Below are 15,361 nucleotides of genomic sequence, written 5' to 3'. Positions count from 1 at the left end.
TAAACCTATGAATAAGTATTTTAGTGTAGGGTCACATATTACAGTATGTGAATAGTTTAATGTTGCTATCAAGAACCTGCTATATCTTAGCTTTTTATAATGTTTTTTGTAACTTTATGTTTGCAAAGGTCAAATTTGTTGGGACATAAAGGTGAAGTGGCGGAAGAATTTGGCATAATCATGAAAGCCCTGTGGACAGGACAGTACCGGTACATCAGTCCAAAAGACTTTAAAATCACCATTGGGAAGATCAATGACCAGTTTGCAGGATACAGCCAGCAAGATTCACAAGAACTGCTTCTGTTCCTAATGGATGGTCTCCATGAAGATCTTAATAAAGTAAGAAATTGTATTTTTCTAAGTTGCGAAGGATGTTTAGGGTTGCTCAGTGTTGTACTCATTTTTATAGCAATTTAAAGTTACAGTTGTTGATTGTTCAGTGCTAATTTATTCAAATCTAGGGACTATGGCATGACACTTTAAAATTAAAATAAGTACATCTGATAGGTTTGCTATTTGAATGGAAGTATATACAATTTGTATTTACTTGTGAAAATGTTAACAGGCTGTAAATTGTGAGGAATTTATAAACATTGTAAATTTGTAAACACAGTTGTCAGAGATCCTGTGTTTGTGACCCATATGGCCAAATGATTCATGTGAAAAGTTACTATTCTTTGTATACAATGACTTCTTTTTAGCACCAAGCTCTCCCCTCTTTCAAATACTTTTGCTATCACCTTTCTTACCAGCGAACATAGACATATACATATAGACACATATATGTGTGTATGTATGTGTGTGAATATGAGTGTTGTTATGTGTCTGTATGTGTATATGTGTATGAAGATAGTGTGTATCCATCCATGAGACTAGGACCAAAAAAATGACGTCCAGTTGTAGCCCTAACTCCCAGCTGTATGTGGAATGTCTTCTCTTTTCAAAATCAGACTTTTCAGCTTTTTAAATATAAATTTATTAAGAAATTGAAACTAGTGACACCCTTTTGATAAAGTGGGTTTTGGTTTTTTGGGGAGATTCTTTTGATTAGAATTTTTTTGTAGCATCAAATTTTTTGATTAGAACTCCATTAATAGGTATTTCTAAATCTGCAAGATTTATATTGAATATACTTTCAATTTTATATTTAAATGTTGACTTTGAGATATTAATACAGAGTTTAAATCTTATTTTCAGGCTGATAATCGGAAGAGACATAAAGAAGAAAATAATGATCATCTTGATGACTTTAAAGCTGCAGAACATGCATGGCAGAAACACAAGCAGCTCAATGAATCTATCATTGTTGCACTTTTTCAGGGTCAATTCAAATCCACAGTACAGTGCCTCACCTGTCACAAAAAGTCTAGGACATTTGAGGCCTTCATGTATTTGTCTCTCCCACTAGCATCTACAAGTAAATGTACATTACAGGTAAATTAAGATTGAGAGAAAAAGATTTATTGAAGGAAAAAAATTTTTATATGCACAGAGTTGTACTTTACTTGGTAATTTATTTCTGCTCTTTATCCCTATAAACATTTTATAGGGTAAAACTCACCAAAAAAACTTTTAATTAGGCCTATGCAGATTAGAAGAAAGTGTGCGTTTTTAAAAGAAATTTTCCTTTTTAAAAAATATTTTCCTATTAAATATTCTTTTAGAATTGATCATGTTTTTCAAAGTCTGTATTGAAGTTTAATTTGGGAAACTGTATGTTGACTTTAATTCAGGTACACTTTTTATAAGAAATTGCTCTACATGAGGTATCAAATAAATATCCTGTTTTGCACACAACAGCAGTGTGATTTAGAGAGCTCGTTGACACTTTTAGTGTTAGCCTCTTGTTAGTCAGAACGTCCTGAGCCACCAGGTAGAAGCTGCCCCTTGACGCTCTCAGGACACGCGGACGTCTTCCCTGCTCCGTGGGCACAGCACCATCACCCTCCACACTTTGGCCCTATCACCTCCTCCCGTCTGCTTCCTCAGTAGATCCTAACTCTGGAGTTGGGGGGGTGGGGGTGGGGGTGGGAGAGCAGGAGCTGCTTTGTAAATAGTTTATTCCTCATGCCTGACAAAGTAACTTATTGAATAGATGCTCAGTAATAAAAAAATAAGTTAACAAGTATCTACTACTTATTTTTGCCTCCAGGATTGCCTTAGGTTATTTTCCAAAGAAGAAAAACTCACAGATAACAACAGGTTTTACTGCAGTCATTGCAGAGCTCGTCGGGATTCCCTAAAAAAGATAGAAATCTGGAAGCTGCCACCTGTGCTTTTAGTGCATCTGAAACGGTAAAAGGGACACATTTTTCTACCTGTTTAGTACTTTTTAGAGGAAAGATTTCTATGTATTTTACTTTAAACTTTATTGTGCTGTCTGCTTAGGATGTATAACAAAGAAAGATTATCAGGTTAGGGTACTTCTAGGGCAATTAGCGGAGAAGGCAGTGACACCCCACTCCAGTACTCCTGCCAGGAAAATCCCATGGACGGAGGGGCCTGGTGGGCTGCAGTCCATGGGGTCGCTAAAAGTCAGACCCAACTGAGCGACTTCACTTTCACGCATTGGAGAAGGAAATGGCAATGCACTCCAGTGTTCTTGCCTGGAGAATCCCAGGGACAGGGGAGCCTGGTGGGCTGCCGTCTATGGGATCACGCAGAGTCGAACACGACTGAATCGACTTAGCAGCAGCAGCAGCAGAGAAATTAGGCAGAAATGAAGAGGCTCTAGTTCACTTTAGTGTTTGCAATAACAGGGCAAAATGACAGCACTACTTTTTCATGTAACTCTGTCTTTAAAAATCACTGAAACTGGGGAGGGAGGGATAGATTGGGAGTTTGAGATTGACACAAACACACTGCTGTGTTTCAAACAGATAACCAACCTACTGTATAGCACAGGGAACACTGTTCAGTATTCTGTGATAACCTAAATAGGAAAAGAATTTGAAAAACAATAGCTACAAGTAAACTGAGTCACTCTGCTGTACACCTGAAACTAACACAACATTGTTAATCAATGATATTCCAAATATAAAATAAAAATCTTTCACAAATCGGTGAAACAAAATTATTTTCAAAATATTGGAGATTCTTAGCCAGTTATTTGTTAATTTCAACACTGATATATTCAGATTTCTTATGTAGATTTTCTACAAAAACTTATTACATTAGTTGTCCTTTTCTGCTTGTTGCAGATTGCAAAGGTATAGATAAACATTCTACAAATGATTACACATTTGTTAAGATTTTTAGTGCTGTGTATTATTCTTGGAGAATGTCTTAAAGTATAAATGGTTCAGAGTTCACTCTTTAAAAAATAATTTTGAAATAACCATATTACACCAACCAGTATTTTGGTGTTTAAAGAAGTAGTATGTGTTAGGATAATGGAATGCCATTATTTCAGTCACTAGGCTGTGTGCATGCAGTTTCTGGCTCTAGTTTTTTCAAGTTCAGTTCAGTTGCTCAGTTGTGTCCAACTCTTTGTGACCCCGTGAACCGCAGCACACCAGGCCTCCCTGTCCATCACCAACTCCCAGAGTTTACCCAAACTCATGTCCATCGATTCAACAATGCCATCCAACCATCTCATCCTCTGTCGTCCCCTTCTCCTCCTGTCCCCAATCCTTCCCAGCGTTAGGGTCTTTGCCAATGAGTCAGCTCTTCGCATCAGGTGGCCAAAGTACTGGAGTTTCAGCTTCAACATCAGCCCATCCAATGAACACCCAGGAATGATCTCCTTTAGGATGGACTGGTTGGATTTCAAACCAGAGTGGACTGGAGCCACTCTCTTCTGTTATTTCTCGGTACTTTGTGGTGATTAGCATTATAAATGGGGGTGTTAATAACTTAGCTTTGTCAAAGACTCATCTAATGGCTCTAGCTGGTCTAGGGATTAAGGCACCGAGGTGTGGCTCTGCCTCTATCACTCTTTTTACCTGGGGCAAGACATTTATGTGCCTCAGTTTCATTTGTAAAACAGAAATGAAACCAAGTATTTTTAGACAGGTCTCTCCACTATTAAAATTCTAAGTGTGTGTCTGAAAGAGATTTTATGTCTAAACATAAAAACTGTCTAAAACTCTGGATTGTTAATGAATTAATTGGGGTTCATTCTGATGTCTTTGGTCTGTCAGTATAACTGCTGTAATGTTTTGCTCTGCAGTTTTTCCTATGATGGCAGGTGGAAGCAAAAATTACAGACGTCTGTGGACTTTCCATTAGAAAATCTTGACTTGTCGCAGTATGTTATTGGCCCAAAGAACAATCTGAAGAAATACAACTTGTTTTCTGTTTCAGTAAGTATCTCATTGAACTACTTTTTCTTTCAAAGCAAACTAAAAAAAACAAGTTTCAGGTTGTTCCTTACCTCACAGGAAAGTAGGAATAACATTAAAGCTCTGAAATTATTGACATATTTTAAATAATTCAATTTGAATTGATTTTCTATCTTGTTTTGCACAGAATCACTACGGTGGGCTGGATGGTGGCCACTACACTGCCTATTGTAAAAATGCAGCAAGACAGCGGTGGTTTAAATTTGACGATCACGAGGTTTCTGATATTTCCATTTCTTCAGTGAAATCTTCAGCAGCTTATATCCTCTTTTATACGTCACTGGGACCACGAATAACTGATGTAGCCACATAAGGAAAAGTAGGTTTTAAGCTAGTTACCTTTTAACAGGCTGAGCAACACAACTCTTGGAATTGCTTATAAAGATTCTGGATAGGCATCGCTGACCATTTAAAGGACTTGTAGGACAATGAGAGCTGTGTTACTATACCATATACTTCTGGTCAGCGCTATTATCAAAAAACTGACCAAGAACATTTAACAAGTATTGCAGTAAGCATTCCTTACAGGTACCATTTATTTCAAAACAAGTTTTTTAGTTTGCTCCAAAGTTAAAATAATTAACTAGCTAAGCATTATTATTCTGCTGGTCTAAAAATCATTGTATCCTTTATTTTCCTATTCACTGTTATGGCCTTTTCACATTTCTAAATCCCAGCTTGATCTAATGAATACTCTAGAATGATGTAAAGCAGATAGGAATGTATGTGTATATATTTATTGCACACTTGCACATCAAATCAATGTACATAGTATAATATGTGGTCCTTTTGTGAAGTCTAGAACTCAGAGGATTGCTTCCCCGTCCCCCCCCCTTTGGCCTATTCTGAGTAACTGCAGTGCTTTCTTAGGGACATGACAGGGCAAAGCTATTTTTTGTTGGCTTTGGGCTGTATTTGTGCACTAAATCTTTATTCTAAAAAAATAAATGGAAACTTTTCTTTAATTTTTTAAATGAGAATTTTCATTTACACCTAATTAAAATCTTAATGAGAAAAACAATTAAAAACTCTGTAAGTGTTCTGTCTTTAATTTTATATTGTTAAACAAGGACAGCAGAATTATAATTTTTACACACCTTTATCCCAATACAGTGACTTACACTTACTCTGTTGTATCACTTGATTCCACTCTTCCTTCACCTTGACCATGAACTGCATATAGAAATCATGATTCTCTCAAGAATTGAAAGTCAAAGTAGGATATAAAACCTTAACACCCAGGCAGACTTACTCTATCAAGAGTAGTAGAGTTCTTAGGATTAAGGTAAAAAGATGACTGCAAAGTGAACTGAATTAAAAACCACATCTTTACAAACTGATGTATTAAAAGGGATAGAAGAGCATAGAGTTTATCATTTATCTCAGGGACTTGGTTGTTACAGGTAAAGTCAATATAAACACTCCATATAAAAATAAGATTCTAAAGGTGCTCCTGAAAGATGTCACCATTAGTGGATTCCCAGGAAGATGATGAAACAATCGGTTTTGAATTGTGAAATGGACGACTTTTCATGTTCTGCAGTTAGTCTGAGTGACATAGCTTCTTGACCAAATTATCAGAGCAATTAATATTTTCAAATCACATTCAAATCACAGAGCCACTTGAACAAAAGTTATTTTGGTTTAGCTCCATGAAGTATCTTTGGAAAATAATTTGTTGGATATATCTAATTATGAGATAATCTATGATAAAAATACACATTACTAAACACTGCATTTTGAAATATGCACACAGTACATAATCTGAGTGCTATAAAGGTCCCCATCTGTTAGTACTGCATCATTTTTTTGCTGCCTTTTTCATGGGCTGGGACCCATGTTTGTTACAGACTTACCATGTAAAAGGTTGCATAATATGCCAGAAACATTTAAAAATGTCAGTGAATGCAAGTAAGTTGCAAGAGTTTTAATGACAAAGCAAAACTTAAGTACCAGGTTCTCACTGATAGTTTTGCAATTTTCAGGAAACACCATTTTCTTAGCTCTTGCATTTTTGTCTAGGTATAGAAAAGGGCTGACAGCTGTAGAACAGGAGATATGCTGCAGCAGTTTGGACTGAAGTATCTGGAATCTCACTGACTCGTGTGTCATCAAAGCTGTACCAGGCCTGGGTCACTGAGTTCTTGCAGAAAGCAGTGTAGTGGCCACCATCCAGATCACCAAAATGGTTCTGGGGGAAAGAGGAACGTCAGACTTAGTGTTTACATTAAAATACTTAACTGTTACAGCCAAAGTAGGGCCACAAAATATTTTTAATAATTGTCCTTTATACTGGATTAAAAGGAAATGACAATTTTAAGTCAAATCATACATATATAGCCTGACTGCTCTATTTTTCATGTCACTGATATGGTTATACATTATGTTCATTGACTATTTAATAGAATATGTTATGAAACAGGATAGTATTTGACAGCAGCTAGTATTTATCAGTTAATACTGAGCACCTACCATCAGTTCAGTTCAGTTGCTCAGTCATGTCTGACTCTTGGCAACCCTGTGGACTGCAGCATGCCAGGCTTCCCTGTCCATCACCAACTCCTGGAGCTTATTCAAACTCATGTCCATTGAGTTGGTGATGCCATCCAACCATCTCATCCTCTGTCTTCCCCCTTCTCCTCCTGCCTTCAATCTTTCCTAGCATCAGGGTCTTTTCAAATCAGTTAGTTCTTTGCATCAGGTGACCAAAGTACTGGAGTTTCAGCTTCAACATCAGTCCTTCCAATGACTATTCAGGACTGATTTCCTTTAGGATGGACTGGTTGGATCTCCTTGCAGTCAAAGGGACTCTCAAGAGTCTTCTCCAACACCACAGTTCAAAAGCATCAGTTCTTTGACACTCGGCTTTCTTTATAGTCCAACTCTCACATCCATACATGACCACTGGAAAAACCATATTTTGACTAGATGAACCTTTGTTGGCAAAGTAATGTCTCTGGCTTTTTAATATGCTGTCTAGATTGGTCATAACTTTACTTTCAAGGAGCAAATGTCTTAATTTCACGGCTGCAGTCACCATCTGCAGTGATTTTGGAGCCCCCAAAAATAAAGTCTCTGTTTCCATTGTTTCCCCATCTACTTGCCATGAAGTGATGGGACTGGATGCCATGATCTTAAGTTTTCTGAACGTTGACCTTTAAGCCAATTTTTTCACTCTCCTCTTTCACTTTGAAGAGGCTCTTTAGTTCTTCACTTTCTGCCATGAGGGTGGTGTTAACTGCATACCTGTGGTTATTGATATTTCTCCCAGCAATCTTGATTCCAGCTTTCGCTTTATACAGCCCAGCATTTCATATGATGTACTCTGCATATAGGTTAAGTAAGCAGGGTGATAATATACAGCCTTGATATACTCCTTTCCCAATTTGGAACCAGTCTGTTTTTCCATGTCCAGTTCTAACTGTTGCTTCTTGACTTGCATACAGATTTCTCAGGAGGCAGGTCAGGTGGTCTGGTATTCCCATCTCTTGAAGAATTTTCCACAGTTTGTTGTGATCACACAGTCAAAGGATTTGGCGTAGTCAATAAAGCAGAAGTAAATGTTTTTCTGGAACTCTTGGTGCTTTTCAATGATCCAGTGGATGTTGGCAATTTGACCTTTGGTTCCTCTGCCTTTTCTAAATCCAGCTTGAACATGTGGAAATTCATGGTTCACATACTGTTGAAGCCTGGCTTGGATAATTTTGAGCATTACTTTGCTAGCATGTGAGGTGAGTGTAATTGTGCAGTAGTTTGAACATTCTTTGGCATTGCCTTTCTTTGGGATTGGAATGAAAGCTGACCTTTTCCAGTCCTGTGGCCAGGTTCCGGGTATCTCTTGGGAGTCAAGACTTGCCTGTTACTCCAAGAGATACCTGGTGTCAAGAGCACCTACCATACACAGACTATTTATTAAACATCAAAGGAAATTTTAAAATAATAATCTCTCCTAAATGAGTTTATAGTGTAATTTTGAAGACAGGCATTAGACGTGAAAAAAGACATTTAACATGGCAACAAGACATAAAAGGACTGCATACTGTGACCACACAATTTGAGGGAGGTGCACAGCAACAGCTCCCTCAGTCATCCAAGGCCCAAAGAAGAACCTGTTCCATTCGTCTTTCCAATCCCAGTAGAGGAATGTTTGAAACAAACGCACTGGAGAACCTCATTTCTCAGAAGTAGTATGGCATACAGCAGGAGTCAACAAACCATATTTGGCCACGGGTCGGAGCCAGCCCACTGCCTGTTTCTGTATGGCTCGTCAATTAAGAATGCATTTTGTATTTTTACATGGTTGAAAAAAGTAAAAAAAAAAAAAAAAACTATTTTGTGATGTGAAAGTTATATGAAATTCAAGTTTTTCAACATCCTTAAATAGTTTTATGGGAATACAGCCATGCTCACTTGTTTATAAGTGGCTGCTTTCACACTACAACAGTAAAGTTGAATAGTGACTAGATACATGGCCTGCAAAGCATAAAATATTTATTGTCTAGCTTTTTACAGAATAAGTTTGCTGATCCCTGGGGTAGGTGGAGGAAAATGGATTTTTCTAGTCAATTCTGACTATGAATTCAGCTTTAATACTACACAATGACCTTAAGGAAATTGTTTAACCTTTCTGAGCTTTAACTGCCCTATCTTTTAAGACTGGGTAACAACACCTTATCTTATATACAACTACTATTTCTTTGGTAGTGCAAGCACATAGGAGGTACTTTTTAAGTGTCCCCTTTGACCTTCATCTTCCTCACATCTCCCCTTACACATTAGAGAAATATCCCAAAGCTAACATTTAATTAAAAGATTCAGGCTCTGGTCCTGATGTTGGCCATGTGACCTTAAGCTGATACACTTAAATTTCCTTATTTATAAAATCGTGCCCAGAGACTTCCTGGTGGTCTAGTGGTTAAGACACTGTGCTCCCAATACAGGGGGGCCAGGTTCAATCAATCCCTGGTCAGGGAACTAGATCCCACATGCTCCAACAAAGATTGAAGATCCCCAGGTCACAATTAAGACCCAGCACAGCCAAATAAGTAGGATAAATACTTAAAATGTCCATAATACTGTGATGTAATTTGGTTGAGAAAAACAAAATGTCTGGTATGGATACAGATGATGAGTAATGTTCTAAAGTGACTAGACAGATCATGGGTAGAATATGTTCATTTTTTTTTTTAATCTTGTTGGGTTTATTAAAAGTTTATATTTTATTGGAAAAAATTTTTGAAGAGACAGCTTATGTATTGCTGATTTTTCTCCTGTTTTCCTATTCTGTTTCATTAATTTCTGCTATTATCAGTTTTGATGGCTTGCTATAAAAAACAAACAAAAAAACGAACATAGCAGTAGCAGGTGAAGCATCATTCTTGACTTCCGTTCCCAGTATTTTTGGCAAATAGCTAGCCTGAAAGCCTTAGTATGAAACTGTAAGGAATGCTGAATGAAACACGATAAATACCCATTGAAATATATGGCTAACTTTAAAGATGGTATAGTGAAAGTAATCTCAAGGGGCCAAGAATAGAGGAAATAAAAGATGAGTGTGATATATGGTTGATGCTGTGACTGTCTGGGAGTAAAGGCAGTTTCTGGACTCTGGAACCACTATGCTTGGGTTTTAAAGGCACTAGGGTTGGAGGTAAAGTCTTAAGTCCCTGCAAGGTGAGGCATTGGAATGAAATTCACACACATAGCCACAACCTCTTAAAAGAGATTAACCCTCAATAACAGAACAAATGGGACTTCCCTGGTGGTCCAGTGGTTAAAAATCCACCTTGTAATGCAGAGGATGCAAGTTAGATCCCTGGTGAGGGAACTAGGATCCTACATGCTGGAGGCCAACCAAGCCCGAAGGCTGCAACTACTAAGCCTGAGCTCTAGAGTCTGTGCACCACAACTACAGAGAAGCCCGTTGCTGCAACAAAAGATCCTGCAAGGCATGCTGCAACTAAGACCTGACACAGCTAAATAAATATTTATTTTAAAAAAAGAATAAATGACGGTGGGGGGGGGGGAATCTATCCTCCAGTGTTTAGCTTAGCTTAGGCCTCTGGGTACAAAGAAATTCCTAGAAATTTGTTACCACAGACCTGGCTTCTTTGGGGGATTCAAATTTAAACTGTTAATACCTGTGTGTGTCAGAATCCTGTGAATTTAATGTGAGGATGAGAATTATTTTGGGGTTGCTTGACAAAAGAAAAGAGAATTACCTTCTAGATTGATGGACCTTAATTCAGGCTGCACAGGATAACCACACATTAAGAAAAAAAAGCCAGTGATGCTTCACTGGTACAGTGAATATTCACAATTCAATATTACAGAACACACAAGAAAACAATTCACCATGAGTAAGAGAAGGCAATAAATAAGATTAAACTCCAAGCACTTTAGGTAATAGAGACTATACAGAAAGTATACAAACATTTAAGAACAGGAAGCAAACTCTGGAAACTTAAAAAGAACTTACAGAAATGATAAATACTTGAAATTAAAAATTTCAAGTGTTCGTAGTACATAGAATTGAAGAGAGAATGAATACATTATACAGATGAAACTGAGGAAATTCCCCTGAATGTAGTAGTGGCACGAAGTTGAAAGAGAACATTCAGTGTATACCTAGCAGACATGCTAGAGAATAGAGCACAGGAACAAGGCATTATTGAAAGTGACAATGACTAGAAATGATTAAGGAAAGACATGAATCTTCAAATTTAAAAAATATGGTGAACCAAGGATAGGTAAAAATAATACTGCAAGACAACAAACACAAAGTTTTAAAGGCAACAGGAAAAAAGGATTATCCACAAAAGAATAATATGATGGCAGAACTCCATGGCAGCCATATAAACCTGAAATAATAGTTTTAAAACAATAAAAAATAACTACATCCAGAATTTGCTCTCTAGTTAAAGCATTCAAGAATCAAAGTAAACAAAAGATTTTTTTCAGTCAGAGACTTAGACTTCAGGATAGCAGACTTGATGTAAAGTCCACTGAAGTATGTTCTACACAAGTAAAATTGAATACAAGTGGAAAAGTGATACATAAGACAGCCTGAGGACTTCCCTGGTGGTCCAGTGGTTAAGAATCAACCTGCCAATGCAGGGGATATGGGCTTGATCCCTGGTCTAGGAAAATTCCACATGCCTGTGGAGCAACTAATAAGCCCATGTGCCACAACTACTGAGAATGAATGCCAAAACTACTGGAGCCCGCATGCTCCAGAGCCTGTGCACTGCAACTATACCAGAGCCAATGAATCAAGAACCACTTAAGTCTGTGTGCTGCAACCACTGAAACCCATGCACCCTAGGGCCTGTGCTCTAAACAAGACAAATAACCACAAGGAGAAGCCTGCGCACCACAATTACAGAGTAGCTCCTGCTTGCTGCAACTAGGGAAAGACTGCAAGTAGCAGTGAAGACCCAGCCAAAAGTTAAAGAAAAGACAAAAAATTGATATATATATCTTTCAGTTATTAATTTTGTTAAAGCAGATAAGAACTTAGGAATATATACTTGAACAACACAACAAATTTTATTTAATGAACATATGGAACTCTGAACCTAATTTAAAAATTCTTTTCACACACACATAAAGCTAGTACAAAAAGCAAGTATCAACCCATACTATGAATGGATAATACTGGAGCATATTTTCTGATAAAAATGCAGTTAAGTTAGACATTAGAAATACAACTATATAAAATTATGTTTGGAATTTTTGAAATGTACCTCTAAATAACAATTTGATGGAAATCAAAGGAAGCTGAAGATGGGAAATAAAGACCAGAGGTCAATGAAATAGAACACAAAGAAATAATCAACAAAACCATAAGCTGGTTCTTTCAGATAACAAAACAGATAAACCACAGTGTTAAGGATAAACAAAGGGAGAAGTGAGAATTCAATTGTGTTGTTTAGTCCCTCAGTCGTGTCCAACCTTTTGCAACCCCATGAACTACAGCCCGCCAGGCTCCTGTGTCCATGGGATTTCCTAGGCAAGAATACTGGAGGGATTGCCATTTCCTTCTCCAAGAGATATTCCTGACCCAGGGACAGAATCTCCTGCAAGCCCCCTGAATTGCAGGCAGAATCTTCTTTATTGCTGAGCCACTTGTAAACAATTTTCTGCTAATAAATTTGAAAATGCCAAAAAAAAAAAAGAGGATTTTAAATATTCTTAAAACCATGTTAAAATAAAACAAAGCTTTTTTAAGTTAAAACACAGAAGTGTCTTCATGATCTTTGGGTAGAGCAAGCTATGGTATTTTCACACAATGGAATATGATACAGCAATGAAAATGAGTAAGCCACAATACATGCAATAATATGAATGAATGTTGCATAATTCTGAGTGAAAGAAGTCAGACACAAAAGAGTCCACACAATAGGATTTCATTTCTATAAAGCAGAAGAACTGGCAAAACCTGTCAGCAGCCAGTGGTCTCCTGGACTAGAAGGGGCCACACAGGCAGTTAGGGTACTGGTAATATTCTACTTGAACCATATTCTGGTTACACTGGTAGGTTATCTTTTTGCAATTTTACTGAGTTTTACATTCATGGTTTCCATTTTTAGAAAACAGACCTGTGGACATAGGGAGGGGAGGGTGGGACAAAGTGGAGATTAGGATTGACATATATACACTACCATGTATAAAATAGATAGCTAGTGGGAAGTTGCTGCATAGCACTGGGAGTTCAGCTTGGTGCTCTGTGATAACCTAGATGGGTGATGGGGGGGTGGTGGAAGGGAGCCCCGAGAAGGAGGGGATGTGTGTATACACGTAGCTGATTTACTTTGTTGTACAACAGAAACTAGCACCACACTGTAAAGCAATTCTACTCTAATAAAAAAAAATGAAGTAACAGAAACTCCTGGATAGACTCACCATGGCTAAAGCAAATTGATCAAATATTTCAAAATCTACTCACTAAGAACAAAAATTCCAGGACCAGATAGTTTTTTTGTTTAATTATACCAGACTTTCAAGAAACAAGTTAATTTTATCTTATACAGACTGTGCCAGAGAATAGAAAAGAATGGCAAACCTATTTTATGAGGCTAGAAACAGACAAAACAAAACAAAACAAAACAGAAACAAAACAAAAACAGAAAAGGACAGTATGAGAAAGAAAGTTACAGGTTAGTTTCTTGATTGTGAAAATAGGTATTAAAAATGTGAAAACAATTTTAGCAAAAAAAAATTAAGTAGAAAATGAATGTTGTTTGCTATGTTAATAAAGGAGAGATTCAGGTCAGTAATCTTCAAAATGTGATCTGGAAAAATAGTTTCATGTGTTAGCACATGACAATGCATTATACAAAGTTGTGAGAGCAAAATATTAGAAACAACCTAGATACAAAGAATTACTAAAAGCAGATAAAATGTATGCACTAAGGCTAATCTATCAATATGGATTAATATCACAAAAATAAAGCTGAGGAAAAAGTTATAGAAGGATATGTAAGTTAATTATACTAGATTTATAAAACATGCAAAACAGACTATATCACACATACATGTGTGACAAAAGTATGAAAGAATGCATGGGAATGTGCTGTGCTGTGCTAAGTCACTCAGTCGTGTCTGACTCTTTGCGACCCTATGGACTGTAGCCCGCCAGGCTCCTCTGTCCACGGGATTCTGTAGGCAAAAATACTGGAGTGGGTTGTCATACCCTTCTCCAGGGGACCTTCCCAACCCAGGAATTGAATCCATGTCTCTTACACCTGTGTTGGCTGGCAGGTTCTTACCACTAGCACCATCTGGGAAGCCCTGCATGGAAGTAATTCCTTCCAAATTCAGGACCGTGGTTACAACTGAGAAAGGAGCAACGTGGAGTTGTTAAAGACACACAGAGGCTTGACTTTTTCCTACAATATTCTAGTCTTAACATCTGTGTGTACATATTGTGTTTTCTTTGCCTGAACTATTTCATAATTTTAAAGTTTTCCTAAAAACCAATCATTTGGAGAGGGCTGAAGGGGGTAAATGCTGTTAGTGTATGATCACTATTTTCAAATATTTGAAGGATTGTCACATATAAGACATGTAAGATAAAAGAAGGACAGGGAAGCCTGGTGTGCTGCAGTCCATGGGGTTGCAAAGAGTCAGACACAGCTGAGTGGCTGAACACCACCACCACATATAAGAAATAAGAATGAGTTCTGCTTGGCTAACACATACGTACAAGCATTTGTTAACCAAAAAGTCACATAGGTGTTAGCTGTGCTGTGTTCAGTTGTGTCCAACTCTTGCGACCCTATGGACTGTACCCCGCCACACTCCTCTGTCCATGGCATTTTCCAGGCAAGAATACTAGAGTGGGTCACCATTTCCTTCTCTAGGGATCAAACCCACCCCTCTTGCATCTCCTGCACTGGCAAGTGAACTGTTTAGCGCTGCACCACCTGGGAAGCCCAAAGAGTTTGGGCCCAATGTAGAGAGACAAGTTAACAATCAGAGGCAGCATAACATAGTAGTGAGAGCAGGACAGCCTGCCTGGCTTCAGACCCTGGCTCTGCCCCTTGTAGGCACTAGATTGGAGCAGATTATTTAACCTCTGTTCCTGTTTCCCATTCTGTAAGATGGAGATGATAATAGTGCCCACGCCTCACAGGGCTACATAAGAATTAAATGATTGATTATTTATAAAGTGTTTGGAACACTATCTGGTACATAGCAAGCACTATATGTTTGTAAACTCAAACAAATCTGGCAGATAAAGAGCCTTCCTTGTAAAGCAGAGAGCTCTTTAAGGGTTTATTCGAAAGCTGGATAAATATCTGTTAAGGATGGTGTGGAGGCAATCCTTCCTTTTTGGGCCAGGGTTGAATACTTCTCAAACTTCAGTATGCATTCCAGTCACATGGGGATCTTGCTAAAATGCAAGTTTCCAGTCAGTAAATGTGGGGTGAAGCCTGATCTTTCTTATTTCTATCAGGTATTTCCTGGGGAATGACAGCTTGTGTAGCAGAGTTCTGGATGGCCTTTCCCCAGGA

The 15,361-nt window shown here is 37.8% G+C and overlaps 2 protein-coding genes across 5 annotated transcripts in view; one reads left to right on the top strand and one right to left on the bottom strand.

Annotated features, from left to right (window-relative positions):
- Positions 1-5,374, top strand: part of USP8 (ubiquitin specific peptidase 8) — a 47,947-nt gene extending 42,573 nt beyond the window's left edge. For all 3 annotated transcript variants that reach the window (XM_043472004.1, XM_043472002.1, XM_043472003.1), the window contains 5 exons: positions 129-339; positions 1,198-1,434; positions 2,153-2,295; positions 4,172-4,304; positions 4,471-5,374. In XM_043472004.1, coding sequence (XP_043327939.1) covers positions 129-339; positions 1,198-1,434; positions 2,153-2,295; positions 4,172-4,304; positions 4,471-4,656 — 910 coding nt within the window. In that variant the 3' untranslated portion in view covers positions 4,657-5,374. The remainder of the gene's footprint in view (positions 1-128; positions 340-1,197; positions 1,435-2,152; positions 2,296-4,171; positions 4,305-4,470) is intronic.
- A 101-nt stretch (positions 5,375-5,475) lies between these two features.
- Positions 5,476-15,361, bottom strand: part of USP50 (ubiquitin specific peptidase 50) — a 34,037-nt gene continuing 24,151 nt past the window's right edge. Inside the window, exon 7 of one of the 2 annotated variants that reach the window (XM_043472005.1) lies at positions 5,476-6,534. In XM_043472005.1, the coding sequence (XP_043327940.1) occupies positions 6,343-6,534 (192 nt within the window). In that variant the 3' untranslated portion in view covers positions 5,476-6,342. The remainder of the gene's footprint in view (positions 6,535-15,361) is intronic. The other variant, XM_043472006.1, reaches the window with a different exon arrangement.

This window comes from Cervus canadensis, chromosome 6 (genome assembly GCF_019320065.1).
Source record: "Cervus canadensis isolate Bull #8, Minnesota chromosome 6, ASM1932006v1, whole genome shotgun sequence".
NCBI classification, from domain to species: Eukaryota; Metazoa; Chordata; class Mammalia; order Artiodactyla; family Cervidae; genus Cervus; species Cervus canadensis.
The sequence above is the reverse complement of the archived record's forward strand: the minus strand, read 5'-3'. Positions and strand labels throughout refer to the sequence as shown.